The sequence below is a fragment of the Trachinotus anak genome, unplaced genomic scaffold (genome assembly GCF_046630095.1).
Source record: "Trachinotus anak isolate AG129_WGS33_773 ecotype Australia unplaced genomic scaffold, CSIRO_AGI_Tana_v1 ptg000018l, whole genome shotgun sequence".
NCBI classification, from domain to species: Eukaryota; Metazoa; Chordata; class Actinopteri; order Carangiformes; family Carangidae; genus Trachinotus; species Trachinotus anak.
In genome coordinates this window covers 2,539,922-2,556,778 of record NW_027273869.1, presented here as the reverse complement: position 1 = coordinate 2,556,778, position 16,857 = coordinate 2,539,922, and the positions used below count along the sequence as shown (strand labels likewise).

At 44.6% G+C, this 16,857-nt stretch overlaps 1 protein-coding gene across 1 annotated transcript; it reads left to right on the top strand.

Moving 5' to 3' along the window:
• lemd3 (LEM domain containing 3) lies at window positions 1-16,150 on the top strand. Its single transcript, XM_071502205.1, has 13 exons — window positions 1-1,374; window positions 3,564-3,604; window positions 4,818-4,887; window positions 5,843-5,916; window positions 7,361-7,440; window positions 7,546-7,691; window positions 8,544-8,645; window positions 9,714-9,816; window positions 10,144-10,322; window positions 11,066-11,147; window positions 11,243-11,348; window positions 11,442-11,520; window positions 14,160-16,150. The coding sequence occupies exons 1-13, from the start codon at window positions 30-32 to the stop codon at window positions 14,336-14,338; spliced, it is 2,586 nt and encodes an 861-aa protein (XP_071358306.1). The 5' UTR covers window positions 1-29; the 3' UTR covers window positions 14,339-16,150.
• The last annotated feature ends 707 nt before the right edge of the window (window positions 16,151-16,857 follow it).

Below are 16,857 nucleotides of genomic sequence, written 5' to 3'. Positions count from 1 at the left end.
CACAACCTTCTCCGAGAGTTTTGTCTAAGATGGCGTCAATGCAGTTAACGGATGAGGAGCTTTTCTCCGAATTAAAGCGTTTTGGTTTCACTCCAGGCCCGGTTACCGAGAATACTCGCCCGGTGTATTTGAAGAAACTGAAGAAGCTCCGAGAGGAGCAGCAGCAGCGGGGCTCCAGGTCGGGTAAAACCCGCAGCAGCGGGGCCATCAACAGCACCACTGGCGGCGGCAACACGGCGGGATCCAGGCCAGCCAGCCATGACGTCACGCACCTGAGCTCTAACAGGAGACCGGGCCGGAAGTCCTCCGTCCTCGGCTTCAGCTCCGACGAGTCTGACGCTGAAACTCCACTGAAAAGAAAGGGCCTCAATCACAGCGGCAGGGCAGACCGAAGCCCCGGGATTCAACAACAACCGAAAATAAGGCCCGTTTCAACACCGATTGTGGCTATCAAGAGTCAGTATGGCGCTGGGAGTACGCTGAATAGCAGCAGTTCTTCTCCGGGTCCGGACGGACAGAGAGGTGTCTCGCTGGGCTGGGGAGTTCGTGCCAGATCCAGCCCTGAGGCGAAAGGGAGGGATTACGACGAATCGGGAGAAGAGGACGATTATGAGGGGGAAACGGAGAAAAACTCCCGTTCTGTAAATGGCTGTGGGGCGTCTCACTCGATCACTAGCAAGTTAGCCGGGGATTACTCAGACTCAGACGAGGAGGAGGTTAGGGGCCTTGGCGCCGTGGACCGACAGCGGGATAGGTTAGAGCCTAGACGGAGCCACCCGAAAGCGGCGTTCCCTTCCCACGGCGTCGGCCGAGGGTCTCAGACGGGAGGGGCAGCCAGAGAGGTTAACTCGCCTGGAAGTCTAAACATGGTGGGAAGACGGAGGGAGGAGGGGGAGGAAGACGAGGTAAAGAAACGGGACTCAGACCCATCGGGAGGCTTGCGGAGCCACAACTTTCCCAGGAAGTCCATCTACGTCTCCCTCACCGAGAACCATGGAAGAGAGGCCGGCAAAAACAACCACGTCGACAGCGAGGACGGATCTTTCAGGAGCAGCAGCTCTAATAGGTTCAGCATCGGGTTGAGGCCGCGCTTCTCCAACTACAGCAGCCTGTCCCAGCCGTACAGGGGCAACCACTCCAACCACAGCGCTCCCAACCACTCATACAGCCAGACAGCGCTGAAGCGAAAGCTGTCTGTCCCGGAGGACGAGCTGCTCCAGCAATTCAAAAGGGAAGAGGTGGCCTCCTCTGGTAGCTTTAGCGCTCACTACCTGTCCATGTTCCTGCTCACGGCAGCCTGCCTCTTCTTTCTGCTGCTAGGCCTCATGTACCTTAGGATGAGGGGCTCTGGGTCCTCGGAGGTGGATGGAGTCAGTAAGTATCTGATGAGACGTGCTATTTATGCTTTTCCATTGTTTAAACTACTGGTTTTTCAAATTTTTAATCCCATGTGGCATTGTTCTGGGGTTTGTGTTTGTGTGTTTTTTGTTTTTTTTTCGTTTTTTTTCACACAATTTAGCCTCCCCTCTGCACTCTAAAATTGTTTGAAAATAAGTGAATAGGTGATGTTTTTTTGCTTAAGGAGATTCTCAAGAATAATCCTTTTCTTCCAGCACAAATATAAAAGGCAAAGAGCTGAGCAAAAATGGCAAACCTGCTATCATGATGCACACTAAAACAAGAACGGACTACACCATACACTATCTTGTCAACAAATGCAAACCAGGAGCACAGACCAGTGTCCACAGTCCTGTTTTCAGTCTCTCCCTCCTGCAGGTCCTCTCACTAGATTTGATTTGTAATAGCCAGAGCCAGCGGGAACGTAATCCATCCCTCTGTGAGATGTGTTGGCACAAATGTTGGTTCAGTCGTGACTCAAACACGTTCAGAGACTGTTGTGTCTGATGTGTTTATCTCCAGGCTGTGGCTCAGAGCTGGCCCACACTTTCACCTTTCCTCCTTGATGTATGGATGAATACAAATATCCAGACTTCCCAGCACTTGCACACTTAAAAGGTTGCCTTCCCAGGAAGCGAGCGAGTGCCAGGAGTTGTCCAAATTCACAATTCATCATGTTCATAAGGGCTCTTGAAGACACAGACTTCCAAAGAATCTGTGTGGTGTCCAGAAGATGATGCGAATTGCAAACCAAGAATAATAATGAGGAATGATAATAATACTCATTAATTAAAATGCTCACACAATGAAAACCAAGGTTAAGGTTAAAAACTTCAAAACAAGTGTTGCAAATCTTATCTTTTACAACTCTAATCATCTCGTAGATAACAAAAACAGATAACAAGGATGCACCTGCATGTACTTGCAGGTGATGCGATGTGGATTCCTGCCAGAGGTTTCCCATGATGCCACTGATCAATGGCAGATTTGGAACTAGATCCAGGTTTGGTAAAATGGCGTGAAACCTCACCCTAGATCTGACAAATGTAGTGAGTTCATTTGCTTTCATTTAAAACAAATTTGAAAAAGGGTGTTAGATTGTCTGTAGTGTTTTTGTCTACCACATTGACGTGGAGTAAAAGAAATCTTTACTGTACCTGAAACTTTACTACGGATTGCAGCAGCTCCCAGACACTGTCAGTTACAAGTTGTCAATTTCACAAAGGTTTGTACGTGACAGTCAGGTGGCTTTACTTTGTGCATGGACTTCTGCTTTTGTGCTCAAATAATGTCTGAGCAATGATAGTATTATTCATTTTGTTATGGGCCTGTGAGCATTGTGTTACCTCACAAATGTTGATCAATTTAAAGACCCCCTCTGATGAAAATCAAATGTTTCACATTGTTAACGTCCATATGATGTTTTTTTTAATATAATATAAGACCTGTAAGAAGAAGTGAACCCATCAACCAGTGGGGATGGGGGGCAGGGCTAAATACACCTGAAACCTCATCTGAGTCTGGGTCTGACTGAGGCTCAAACATGAGGCTCTGTCTCTCTGATGCTTCCTTCTCTAACCATCTTCATCCTCTCTGCTCTTTCACCTGGACACCTGGAGCCAGCAGGTGGTGGGCGGGGCCAAGGCCTGATCCAGATTTCTCAATGAAGAAGCATAAATAAGCTTCAGACCCAGTTTTTGAATTTTTTTTCTTTTTTCATGTTTGAAAACCATGTAAAACACAACATTAATCCCAGCAGAGTTTTTTACAGAGTTGAAAACATGTCTGGAGGACGTGGGTCTTTAAAGTGCTGTGAAAGGGCTTCAGAGTAAAAGTTTCATGGCTGCCACATTGCTCGATGAATGAACAGCCAGATGCCTTGATATATAATGTGTGTGATTCTGTCCGAGTGAATGAAGGCCTGAGGTGCCAGGCTGATGTGGTGAGGTTTTAAGGGCTGAGCTTCATGTACAGACACTGACTCACATGTGATGTCTGAGCTCCACTCACATTTCATGTCTCCCAACATGTCGTCTTACTGTAAAACACCAAGTTTTTCCTTCTGCTCTTCCAGCCTGTGCCTTTTGTGTGAGGTTCACAGTGCAGTTGAAATGAGCACGTTGTGTTTCTGTCTCCTGACTGTGCCACTCTCTCTTGTCTTGCAGTTAAGAGCCACCCTTTTGGCCGCGAGTTTGACTCCTCTTATGTAAGTATATATTTTCCTCCGACACCCTCTTCCAGTCGTGTGTGCAACAAAGTTGCGTAGCAAAGTTTTAGTTTAGTATGTTGGGCACAGGAAGTGCAGTGTGTACACTTAACCTGGAATGAGATTGGCGGCGTAATGGATGTGAGCAGTGAACACAGCTGAAGTGCTGCGTGTTAATGAATTTAACTGGCTCTCCTGGCCGTGCTGTGAACAGCACTGCCTTTCAAGCTCCTGATATTTGGCGTGATGTGCACATCAGCGAGAGCAATTGTCTTGCTGGGAGGTGTTTCATATATTTTGTCTACCCCCTTTGTATCAACAAGGGTGGAACAAAGATCCAAGCTGTAAAACCAGTTTACCTAAACTGAAACTGAGCACTACTAATAACTCACAGTAGGCTCTGAATTTATCTTAAGAGTTTATTAACTCTCAGTTTCTAGATTGTAGACATGTCCTGAGCTGAAACAGGTGTTTTTTTTAATGCTAAAATAAAGCAGATCAGAATCCGATCCTTTCTGTACTGTCCTCAACCTCGACCTGTCAGTGCTGCAGTGCTGTGTCCCTCTGTGGCAGCCGGCCTCCAGAGTGCAGCATTCTGCTGCACATGTGGTCAATGATTTGGACACACCACTGATTGACAGTGAGTTCAGACGCTGAGCTGCAGGGTTAACCATCATTAACAAAGAGCAGTGCCTCACGTTTAGCTGGTGATCATCACTTGGACCAGTTCAGATGACAGATGTCGCCAGCGACTGGCAACTGTATTGTATGTATGAATGTTGAGTAACAGGACGGACTTGACTGGTTAAATTGACGTGGAGCTCGTGTACAACTGCAGGTTGACTGAACGTTACCGAAGTTCCAACAAATAGACATTTAAGACTGTATATAATATAATTGGCCCTGGAGAAGGATGCTCAGTATTTGGATCAAGCACCTTATTAAATTGTATTGAATATAATTAATCAACTTTTAAGTGGATAAAACATTGTAATGGACTTGGCAGATACTCAATATTAAAGGACGTGCATTACTGTAGGGGCCAAAAAACTCGATCTGGACATTGCTAGTAGATTTTAATGTTTTGCTTTCCTTCATGTTTTCAGTTTGAACATTTTTTTCAGCCAAGTTTCATCAGAAAGGTCAAATAAATAAAATAACAAATCAATGCAGTTGTGTTGTTCTGTCCACTGAGTGTTTATTGTGTCTGCAGAACAAGACAGAGAAGGACCTGATCCTGAAGCTGCTGCTCAATCTGCACGACCACCTGGCCCACATCGCAGGTAGCTATGAACTCTCTGCACTACACACTGACTGACTAACTTAGTGAGTGGAGATGTGTGAAGTAAAGAGCTTTCTGCTCGTGCTGCAGTGGTTATTTTCATTTTGTTCAGCTAACCCTACTCACAGCTGCAGTATGCTCTCATTCATATTCATAGGCCTGCTGGTAGGTTAAACATCACCCAACACGAACACTGGGCTGGTCCAACTCTGGGCACGTTTCACTGTGCATTGAAAGCTGTGATGTGACACTGCAGCTGAACAACATGGGGGATGTTGAAGTGTGTTCATTAGGCTGATGAGAGTTAATGCAGATTTATTTTCTTATTCTTTTGCTCCATGCACAGATAAAAGCGAGCAGAATCCAGTGCTGAGCAGCACTACACATTATAATTGCTGTGCAGCGAGAGTGAGTGGCACAGTATCACAATGAGAGTTCTTGTAATGTAGAGAATATGGGATGAAAATGTATGAAACCTTTTTCCAGACCATGTGTTTGTTTATTTGGAACTGGACTTACTCTGTACACATGGAGTAAGACAAGATGACACATTTCACTGAGAGGCCCTCAGTGAAAGCAGCTTTTAATGTTGTAATCTGAACTGAGTGACTGACTAACAACAGGCGATAATATCTTAATGAATGCTGCTTCTTATTCAGAGTGCTCATGTACTTAATCCAAACCATCCTCTTGAAAATATCCAGGACTTACACTCACCAAGCACTTTATTAAGAACACCTGTGCACCTGACAATTATCCAATTATCTAATCACGTGGCAGCAATGGAACAAATAAAATCCTGCAGATCCAGGTCTGGAGCTTCAGCTGATGGTCTACAGCCCAGAGTTCATCTACTGTGATTAAAAAATGTACTGATGTTTGACAAACAGGGCGCGACGTCACACTGTGTTGATCAGTTTGTGTTGCTCAGTGATGCAGTGAAGCTGTGATTACAGGTCAGCATGACTGCGGAGACCAGAAGTGTCCGAACAGGAGTCTGTCCATGGATGAGGCATCTGCGTATTTACTGGTATGTCCACATCAACGTCGCTGCCTGTTGAACGCAACCTGAAACATGAGCTGTCAGCATCACTGCTGTGTTATTCCAAAACTACACGGCAGACGGTGTTTGTGCTTCACAGTGGCCATGAAGGAATTTGCATATCAGTCAGGTTAAATCTTCTTTTCTTTTAGGCCATGTCCACACTACTATGTTTTAGTTTTAAATCTCATCTCTTTTGCTACGTCTACACCTCCCATCAACACTGCTCCAGAGTGTTCAAGCTCCTAAACGACTTTTGGAAACACTGCTGGACCTATTTTATTTTGAAAACTCCAGTGTTGTGTTGCAGTCTGGATGGGGAAAAACTCAGACTTTAGGAGCGTAACTGACCTTGTTGTCTTTGCTAGCAGCTGTTGTTCAGCTTAATTCTGCATCTTAACTACAACTTTACTGTTTCCTCATTTGCTGTGTTTTCTGCAACTAATCAACTGCAGAGTAGGAAACCTACTTCCTGTTTACACCAGCCCGCACATGCCCAGTGCATGTGAATGGTCGTGTGATATGCGCCTGTGTCATGCTCCACACTTGGGTGCACTCACACATAAGAGTCTGAATCTGAACAACATCAACCACATTGACAAAAGTGCTGAAACCAGCTCTTCTCAACACACCTCTGATTCCAGCAGGAACAGTTTCATGTTCTCTCACCTCTTTGTAGAGTGAATCGGCATCAGTGTCCAGGTGTGCAGTGAAGTGCACCGTTCACCACGTTGACTTACATTTACTATGGAGCATGGTGGAGTTTGTTTTCTACCAGTGAAAACAGAGTTTAAAGGTCCCGTATTTTCTCTCATTTCGCTCCATCAGAAGATAAATTTGTGGTTTTAAGAACCAAAAACCATCTCAGTGTAGTTTTACATCTCCTCTCTCAGGCTTCTCTCTGGAGCTCTAGTAACAACAGGTCAGTCAGCCAATCAGAAGAGAAGATCTGAGTATCTCTTCTGATTGGCTGACTGTTTTCTGAGTGATCCAATAGAAATATAGCAGATTAGAGGTAAACACTCAGAAAAAACAAATTCTGCAAGGTTGGATGGTGGGTCCAGGTGGGCGGGGCTTGGGGCGTGGCTGACGGCAGTTACTGTTTTGTTGTGACATCACAAAGTTCCAGAAGTCCTGACGGCTGGTTTTAAGACTCAGTTTCTGAATACAGGCTGTGTGCATTTCTCTGTGGACTGAGGCTTTGATACTTTCACAGTATTAATATAGAACCTAGACCTGCTTTATAATCAGAAACCACATGGACATCTACCTTTATACTGCATGGAGCTTTAATAGAAAAGTCAGAGTATGGAAGATTACAAGCTGTATTAATAAAGCTGGACCCTTCGGACGTCATGGCAGCTTTTGTAAAGGGCCACGGTAGAAACAGATTTGTGCTGCTCCTCTCATCAGTGCTATGTGTTTTGTTTAGGCCCAGAATCAGGAGTTTAAAGACTTCATTCATACTTCTCTGGAGTGGATCATCAAGGCTGGCCAGGATGTGGGCATAAGGTAAGACAACATATAAGTATTCATGCTGATCACAAGCCCTCCTCACTGTGTATGCATGTGACATCTGTACTCACTGTGTGTGTGTGTGTGTGTGTGTGTGTGTAGGCTGACTGGGCAGGTAGCTGATGATCCAGTGACCGATGTGTCTGAGATCTCTCGGCTGGAGTCCACACATCCCAACATGCCCTTCACATGCCGCTTCCGCCGAGCCTTTGTCACTGTCATCAGCAGAGTCTTCCTCATCACAGCTGGTGAGACAGCTAAAGAATGTTTTCCTGAAGTGCAGTGATTGATTAGCGCGATGTGTAATGAAGCTGTGAGTCTCGGTGTAAACAGTAACATAAACAGTACAGTCGGAGGCCCTGTGCACAGTATATTAAGACCAAAACTATAATATAATTTCTATCAGAAATTAAGTAACCAAGACCTGGATCAAAGAAGTGATTGAGCTGCAAGCTTCTGTTGCCTAGAGCACGATGAACCCATCTATGTGCCCGCCCATCATGTTTCAAACCGTGCATCCTGATCAGTGCTGCTGGGATGAGCTGCAGCAGCAGACGGGACAGTGTTAACCAGGTTTCGGATGATATTTGATAATATGGTAAATCACGATATTTGTGCTGGACTGTATTGAGATTCTATGTTTTGGAGACCTAGTGGTCACAGTAAATCTGATTGTATAGAAAAAGTCATTTTCGATGCTGCCATGAGGCGTCACCAGAGCTAGAAATCCTACACATAGAGACGCTAAGGAAAAGAGAATGTGTTTTGTCAGTCATGAATTGTTACCACACTTGTTTAATAAAAGCTTAAAATTAGCATCCATACCCCAGCTGGAGTGCAGCAGCAGGGCCAGACCTATAATCTGGAATGTCCCTATTTCCCTGGCTGGTCAGCCGGGTAGTTAACAGCCTGCAGTGTTTCTAACTTAGCACATCGTCACTACATGTCAAGACTTTTTTCAGACAGACTGGGCATAAACCTGGTACATGACTGGACCATGTATGGATACTGACTGGGGGCTACTACTTTCATTACGTGTATCATTATCACTGCCAGTAGCTGTGTGTGAACCTGTGAATCCTGTGTGTGTCTCTGTGCAGTGGTGGGCTGTGTGTGGAGCGTGGTCTGGTACGTGAAGTATCGCTGGAGGAGAGAGGAGGAGGAGACCAGGCAGATGTACGACATGGTGGAGAGGATCATCGGTAAGAGACACCTCGCATTCACCTGAGTGTGGAGCAGACAGACAGGGTGACGTCCCTGCTGCTGTCTGTAAAAGAGAACCATGGGAAGCGTGAGCGTCCCCAACAGGTTTCATGACAAAGTCTGGAAGCCATGGCAACCTGAGGAAACATTTAGCTTTGTCAGGAGCGAGATAATAAAAACCAGTCATGATAAATGAATAATATATAGAGACTGAGCCACATAGCCAGTATATCTCCAGCCTCAGACCCCTTCACTTTTAGCACTCTTTACTGTGAGGTCGATATCATTTTAAATGGATGAAACTGTCATGTTTGCCCATCAATCTCCACTCACTCCACAATGACAAAGTGAAAACTCTGAATGGACTCTGAAACTGAATCGATTGGACATAGTTTAGAAAGGTGTCCACCTGTGTATATAAGGTCCCACAATTAACATTGCAGGTTAGGACAAAACCCAAACCGTGAAGTAGCAGGAACTGTCTGTAGACGGTGATAAAACTTTGTGGCGAGGCAAAGCTCAGGGCTGAAGTATAAAACCATCTCTGAAGCTCTGAGTGTTCTCGGGAGAACAGTGGCCTCAATTACTGTGAAACAGAAGAAGTCTGGAACCACCGGGACTCCTCCTGGAGTTGGCCGTCCAGCCAGGCCTTTGAATGAGCAGCATATGACAGTCTGTGTGGAGTCTGACAAACAGCGTGTGAGGAAGTTCAGACACTTCCCATCCAGCCTGAAGGATCCTGAGAGGATCTGAGAATGTGATAAACCACAAAGGCTGTAGAGACTGACCCAAGAAGAATAAAAGCTGGAACTGCTGCTAAAGGAGCTTCAACAAAATACTGAATGAAATGTCGGGATACTTTGAGATTCTTTCACTTTGTCAATATGAGTTGACTATGAGACCTGACTGGAGGTTCATGGTCAGAAATGGTTATTTTATCCATTTAAAATGACATCTACAAAATAATTAAGTGTGCAGGAAGTGAAGTGGTCTGAATACAGGGTGAAGCCAGTGTACATGTGCAGAATGTCGACTCTTGACTTTTCTGACCTCCTCCTGTTGTTCAGACGTGTTGAGGAGCCACACTGAGGCCTGCCAAGAGAACCAGGACCTGCAGCCCTACCTGCCCATCCCCCACGTCAGAGACTCCCTGGTCCAGCCTCAGGACCGGTCAGTATCAACACCTCCACAGATCCATCAGAATCCAGATAGAAAACTGATATTCACAACTGGAGTCAGGTCTGAGCCTATAATCAATAGGATCAAACATTGTGATATTTCCCACCATTGGCAATATTTTACACAATATCAAAATAATTACATAATTATACCATAAAAAAACACCTGAAACATAAAATACAATATTATAATCATGTCCCTGGGGGATGTTTATAGGTTAAAAGGTGTCCTTAAAGTACACATTCAGATGCTCTATCAAACTCCATGAAGTGTCTACCTGTTGATCTGTCAGGTGTCTCAAGTTGTGATGTTTTACAGGAAGAAGATGAAGAAGATCTGGGACCGTGCTGAGAGGTTCCTCTCAGCCAACGAGTCCAGGATTCAAACAGAGAATCAGAGGATCGGCGGAGCGGACTTCGTGGTCTGGAGGTGGATCCAGCCATCTTTCAGCTGCGACAAGACCTCCTTAATGCCCTCGAAAGTCTGGCAGGGAAAAGGTAACGCACACTAAATATTTTCTTGCTCAAACTGTACTAATCACTCCTTCAGAGACCTGAGAATGCAAGGAAACATGGGTAAAACAGATGTTAAGAGGTGGCAGCACAGCGTCACTGCACCTCCAGATTTCCTGGCAGTAAATGTCCAGAGAACAAGCGACCTGTGTGCAGGCGCCTGTAGCAGTTAGCCAATCATCAACAAGGAGCCTGCCCTGTGTTTAGTGTTAGTTATTATGTGTTTGTCGTTTGATGTCAGAACTAGTGTGAAATGACCATAAACAGGTCAGTATGTTAACCAGCATTCATCACCCAGGTGGTGTCCTGCAGATCAAGTCATTGTTTCAGTGTTACTTCACTGTTGATGTTTCAAGTAAGTGCTGATGGAGAAAGGTGGGGGCTCAGAGGCTGGTCGCATTCAGGTGCAGCCACAAAGCATTTGAACACGCTGCAAATGTGTCCTCTGAACGCTCCTATGAACACGGCTGCTGAAGAGCACACTCTCAGACATTAAAACAGTGAGCGAGCCTGAACACAGCCGGAGCCATGGCCCTGAGGGGTCCGACCTCGATGCCTCAGGATTTGTGCAGCTGGCTCAGGTCCCTGACACAACGTGTCATCATTGCAGCGGAAACCTACCTGCCTGATAACCATGAACACATGTTCACCGGACCGTACTGAACCAGCTGTGTGTTCTGACATGATCTGCAGTTCACTGAGATTTTGTCTCTCCCCCCTCCCCTCAGCTTTCCCTCTGGACCGGAGGAACTCGCCTCCCAACAGCCTGACTCCATGTCTGAAGATCAGAAACATGTTTGACCCGGTCATGTGAGTCCTCGCCCCCGCTGCTGGTTTGAGCTCAGTTGTCTCCCAGGTTTGTCGTTCTGATCGTGACCTCGTCTTCTTCTTCTGTGTGTTTTCAGGGAGGTTGGGGAGAACTGGGATCTAGCCATCCAACAGGCAATCCTGGAGAAGTGCAGTGACAATGATGGCATCGTCCACATCGCTGTTGACAAGACCTCACGAGAGGTAAGCTCCGCCCTGCAAGTGATGTCATATCCAAGCTGTTCTGCCGTTGGCCGCAGGATGTGACACCGTGCTTCCTTCTCTCTCTCTCAACAGGGCTGCGTCTACGTCAAGTGTCTCTCTGCAGAGCACTCAGGGAAAGCCTTCAAGGCTCTTCATGGCTCCTGGTTTGATGGTAAATGACACACCAACACTCACACCTGCAGCACATCAGCTCACAAACTATCAGGAATCATTCATCCAGGAGGATGGTCAGCCGCAAAATTCTGACCTGCAGTTTATAGAACTGTGAGACAGGAGGTCACTGAAACTCGCTGTCAAAGGAAACAAACTCATTTCCTCCAAATTAAGGCTGAAAATCATTAATTATTCATTAAGGACGATGTTTCTTGTATTTTGAGGACATTGTTCAGGATTCAGACATAAGCTGAGTCTGCTCAGTGTGGTTGTTGTTTTCTCCTCTGCCTTGACAACTACAAGATAGGGCTGTCAGTGTTAATGCATTAATCATGTCGAGATTAAGGACTGAGCATTTTTTTTATGGCGTTAATCGCGTGTTGGCAAAGATTCTTTATTTTCCACCATCGCTGTTGTGAGAGCGTTATGTTCTAGAATCTTTGGCTGCTACTATTTTGACCCTTTGACCAACCCTTACTTGTTGTCAAGCTGCCACAGACACTTCCTACAAAGATTTTACATGGCGGAGCAACATACTTCATGGCAAGTCATGTCCATGGGAGCAAAAGGGGGCGGTTCTGGTCTGCATAAAGGGGCGTGTCAGGAGCTTTACACCTGTCACTCAGCAGTGTTGATTCTGTTCTGCGTGGCGGCTGAAAAGCTGCTGTCAGAGAGGAGTGAGACGCATGGATCATACGAATGATGCTTTCACACAGTCTCTCCTTGAAGTTGCTTATGATGTTGCTCTTGGTACTTGTGTGAAGTTTGGGGAAAAGTTCAGCCTCTGCCTGTTTTTACAGCTCCGTTGTTTTGGAAAGTTACAGGACGTAGTCTCTTGTTTCAGTGGAAATCTTTGGGTGGAGGAGACTGAGGCTCTGAGGCTGTTTCATATTGACATATAGACTTGGGCCAATATTCACTAATATCAGATACATGCCAGTCTATTGTACAGGCAGCATCGCTTAAACCTGAAACATAAAATACAACAATATTGAATTAGAACGCCCGGTGATGACACCGTGTATCACGATACTGAGCTGGGCTGTATCGACTCATGAACTTCTCATTTGTATTAATACACCTACACAGCTCCCTCTGTTCAAAGAGCTGAACTCAGTCTGAGATCCTGCTGAGGCTCACAACAACAATCAGCAGCTCATGATGACAAAAATGACATTTTAACAGTTTTATTAGGAGCAGAGATGCAAGAGAGACATAGAGGACACAACCCAGTTCCCTCTGCTGGATCAGCTCTCACGCAGCCTTCACAGCTGTGGTGTAACTTCTCCTGCTTTGGAATGACTCCTATATGCACTGTCCACATGAAAAGAAGGGTGAAGAGTTACCACCAGCAGCACAGCGCTGTGGTCTGTCATAGTCTCTGTGCACGTTTCCCCGCAAACATCTTAAACCCATAAAACAGTTGACATGTAGTTAAAACCCTGCTCTCTGTATTCATGCTGTGGAGGAATCAGTTGAAATACACATGAATCAGTTGTGCTAGCAGCAGTGCGGTTTTTTTCATTTATTGATTATTGGCATCAAATTGTATTGATATGTGGTTTGTAACAGTACTTAATAATCTGGGTTGTGTTCATACTGTTGGAGAAATGATTAATGAAAAGTGAAAACCGTGTCAATATATCTCACATCAAACCTTGTTGTCTCTGGAAACAATGACAGACTCGTCCTCTCGTGACAGATCATTAAAGCAAGGTGTTTGGATCTTTTTAGGGCTGGGTGATGATCTTATATCGTGGACAATCTTATGTTGACTCTGATCTAGATCACTTCATTAAAAACTGCCACGTTTAGATATTTCATTTTAAAAGTTCAGTGGCTGTGAACTAGCCCATTGTTAACTGTTGAATAGCTAACCTGCTACCTGCAGCTGGAGGCAGCAGGCCTTGTTCTGCTCTGCAGCCTCGGTGAGTTTGGCCCAGTGGCACTGAGTCCACCAGCTGCAGTCCAGGACGGTGGAGTTCCAACCTGAGGCAGGACGAGCTGGGGCAGTGACCGAACTTTCAAATTAAAGTGCTTATATATATAGTTCACCATAGATAAATAACAGCTGCCATCCAAACTAATTATCCATATGAACTGAGCAGGAAGTGTGATTGGTTGTGACACAGTAAACAGCAGAGAACATTGTGGGTGAAGAACAGCAGCGAGCAGACAAACGTCTGAAGGAAGCATCAAAGGGGTGGAAAGATTACAATTTCCAGTCAGGACTTTCAGAATAAAACCAGAGTGGAAACAGGATGCAGATCATGATTCAGATCTGAACTGAGATTCTACCTCAAAAGATGTTGTATGATCTTCACCCCTGGATCTTTTATTAATCTGACCTATGGATCCACTGTTTTCATTTCTAAAAACTGAAACTGTGGAGCGACACTGTTGAATCTATTGTCTGTCCACTTCAGTGTAGAGCTGTGCTGATGTGATATGATTTCAAATCAGGGACCAGAGAGTCTCTTGGTGCAGCTGCTCTTCCTCATCACCCTCACAGCTCCAGTATGTGGGAGGCTCTGGGGACTGTTGAAACTGCATGTAGCTGCTGACTCACTGATTCTAACGTGATGAGGAGCTGCATGTATGAAAGAGTGACAGTCTCCTGCTCTTCCCCTTTCACAGGTAAGCTGGTGACAGTCAAGTACCTGCGCCTGGACCGATACCACCAGCGCTTCCCGCAGGCCCAGGGCTGCAACACACCCCTGAAGGCCTCCAGCCTCCACCTAAACACCACGAGCGCCGCGGACACTACGCCCAGCCTGCAGCACCACGGCTCCGCCAGCTCTTCAGGCTTCTCATGAGATCACCATTAAAAGCATTAGATTTAGTGTTCTCTTCTGTGCCCTCCCAGCATCACAGCACCGGTCTGCTGCTGCTCCTTCACTGCTTTATAACGGGGAAGACTTCAGTCTGTGCCATGGGAGAGCTTTTGTTTTTTTTTGTTTTTTGTTTGTTTTTGTTTTTTTTTCCAACACAGGATCTTTGCAAGAAAAGCTGTTCAGCGTTGCAGTGTTTGTTTTCTATAATCTTTGTATTAGAAATGTCTTGGATTTAACAAGGAAGCAAAGCTCCTCTGGAATATTTAAGATGTGTGCAGATGCTCCGACCCGCCCTCCTTCTCTTCCACAGTGTAACTAACTGATCCCATGATGGAATTCATTCGGGCACTGTATGAAAACGGCTGCATGTTTCAGCGTATGCCTCTATGTAAGCTTTCAATTACAACACAGTGTGGATGTTGATTTTCCTGAAGATGTTCGATGTACTCCCTGTTGTTGTTATTATTATTATTATTATTATTATTATTATTATTATTATTATTCTGATTATTATTATTATTTAGTCAAGCGAGGAAGGCATGAACAGATGAGCTGAGGGTTGTCCTGTAAATACATGTGAATGGTGGCACAAGCTTTATTACATCTTCTGTATTAAAAAGCAAAGCATAAGCTCACATTTTTTTCCCCTTGCTGCTCACTCACCACAGCGGAGAACATCTGTATCCAGAGGCAAACACTCCCTGAGAGGCCCCAATAGCACACACACACACACACACACACAGAGCAGCTCAGGTGAGAACAGACAGTGAGATCGCCGACTCAGCCGCTGTGTGTGTTGTCTGCTCCCTGTTTTCCATGTATGGGCTTTTCTTTCCCTTTGTCCTCGGTTTTGTTGTCAGCGCTCCCATCCTCTCAGCTTCTGAGCAACGTAACAAAATCAGGGAGTGTACCTTTTAACAGTCACCTGAAACTTTCTACTGCAGATATAATCCAATATATCCCCAAGTTATTATTATCACTTATTGTATTTATTATTTACCTCTTTCCGGTCGGATCGTTTTTACTGTTGGTGCGACCCCTCGTTGAAATGGATTTCCAACGCCGGTTCTGAACGAGTGTTGTGTATTATTGTCACCTCTTTGTGTACATGACCGACAGACCAGAGGAAAAACAGTGAAGTCAGGATGTTTCGTGTCCAGTTAACAGTCTGTGCTCGTCTCGCTGTGGGCGACACAGATGTTTCCTGTCACGATGGGAACCTGATTCTGTCCCCGCTGGTCTTTTGATCATATCCACCTCTCGTACTGATGCTACCACGCTTTTTTTTGTAATAAGGAGTACTGTGAGAATGTTGACAGTTTGTAATACTCAATTCTAAATACCCCCCCCCCCCCCCCCCCCCAGTATGGAGACTTTACTGAACTTATGGAGTCTTGATTGCTTGTGTTTTTACAGCATCTGTGTAACTCAGACAACGCTAAGAATCCAGGAGATGCTCGACATAATTACACTTTTTTTTAATGCAGTGAATTGAAAGTTGGATTCAGTATTTGCAGTGTGAAATTGTACAAATGATGCACATTTCAAATGTTCAAACTCTGCTGCAGAAGGCAGCAGACAACCCAACAGTGCCTTAAATTTGTGCTTTTTTTAAGACTGGCACTGCATTACTGGACAATACTGGAGTTAAGAGATAGAAACAGTTCAAAGGGTGAGTAAGGCCTGCCATAGATGTAGTTTTGTTAGAGTTTTACATTACTTCAGATTTGGTATTTTGTAGCAGTTTCCTTTGATATTAAACCAAATGCTTCTCTCTATTTATTTCCTTTTTTTTTTTTTTTTTTTTTTTAAAAACAGCCATGGTGATGTACTATTTTAATGTCACTATACAGTACCTGTTACATATGTGTCATAACTTTATTTCATCAAGAATCAACCTTACATCCGCTTCCAAACGATTGTCAGGATGTGTAAAACAACAAAATAAAGTGAACACTTTAAGAAATAAGCCAGTTGTTAGTGCATCACTGTAATCTATTTTTGTACTCCAGCAGCACGGTGCACCTGCAGCTCTCACCTCACACTGACTGTAACAGGGCTGAATGTAAATGTTGGTTTGATGTGACGGCACTTCTCCAGGCTTGTGCTTCACCTATAAATACATCCTCGTGGATGCATTCTTTTCCTCTGATGTATTTTATGTAAACACTGTACATTGATATAAGTGTAGTATGTACCATTATATGCAGCTTTATTTCCATTGCATTGTATGTTTGGATTTACCAGTATCCCTAACCTGCTAGCCAGAGGGGGGAGGTGTAATATACTAGACATTTTAAAAAAATATAGATGTTTTAATGTAATTTGTCAATTGTACAAACAGCTCAAATTAAAGATTTATTAGGAGTTTTTACATTTTGTTTGTTGTGCGTTTTTTATTTGCAGAGATATTTTAAAAACAACCTTATATTCATGTTTTTTGAGGCTGTTTTAGTTTTTAAATTGAAATTCATAATTTAGTTTGAATAAGTGTTAGTTCT

Excerpts from the sequence above, each read along its gene's own strand:
- lemd3 (XM_071502205.1), top strand. The coding sequence starts at position 30 with ATGGCGTCAATGCAGTTAACGGATGAGGAGCTTTTCTCCGAATTAAAG. Across the intron at positions 7,441-7,545 it reads GGCCAGGATGTGGGCATAAG|GCTGACTGGGCAGGTAGCTG; the intron begins GTAAGACAACAT and ends GTGTGTGTGTAG. Across the intron at positions 10,323-11,065 it reads GAAAGTCTGGCAGGGAAAAG|CTTTCCCTCTGGACCGGAGG; the intron begins GTAACGCACACT and ends CCCTCCCCTCAG.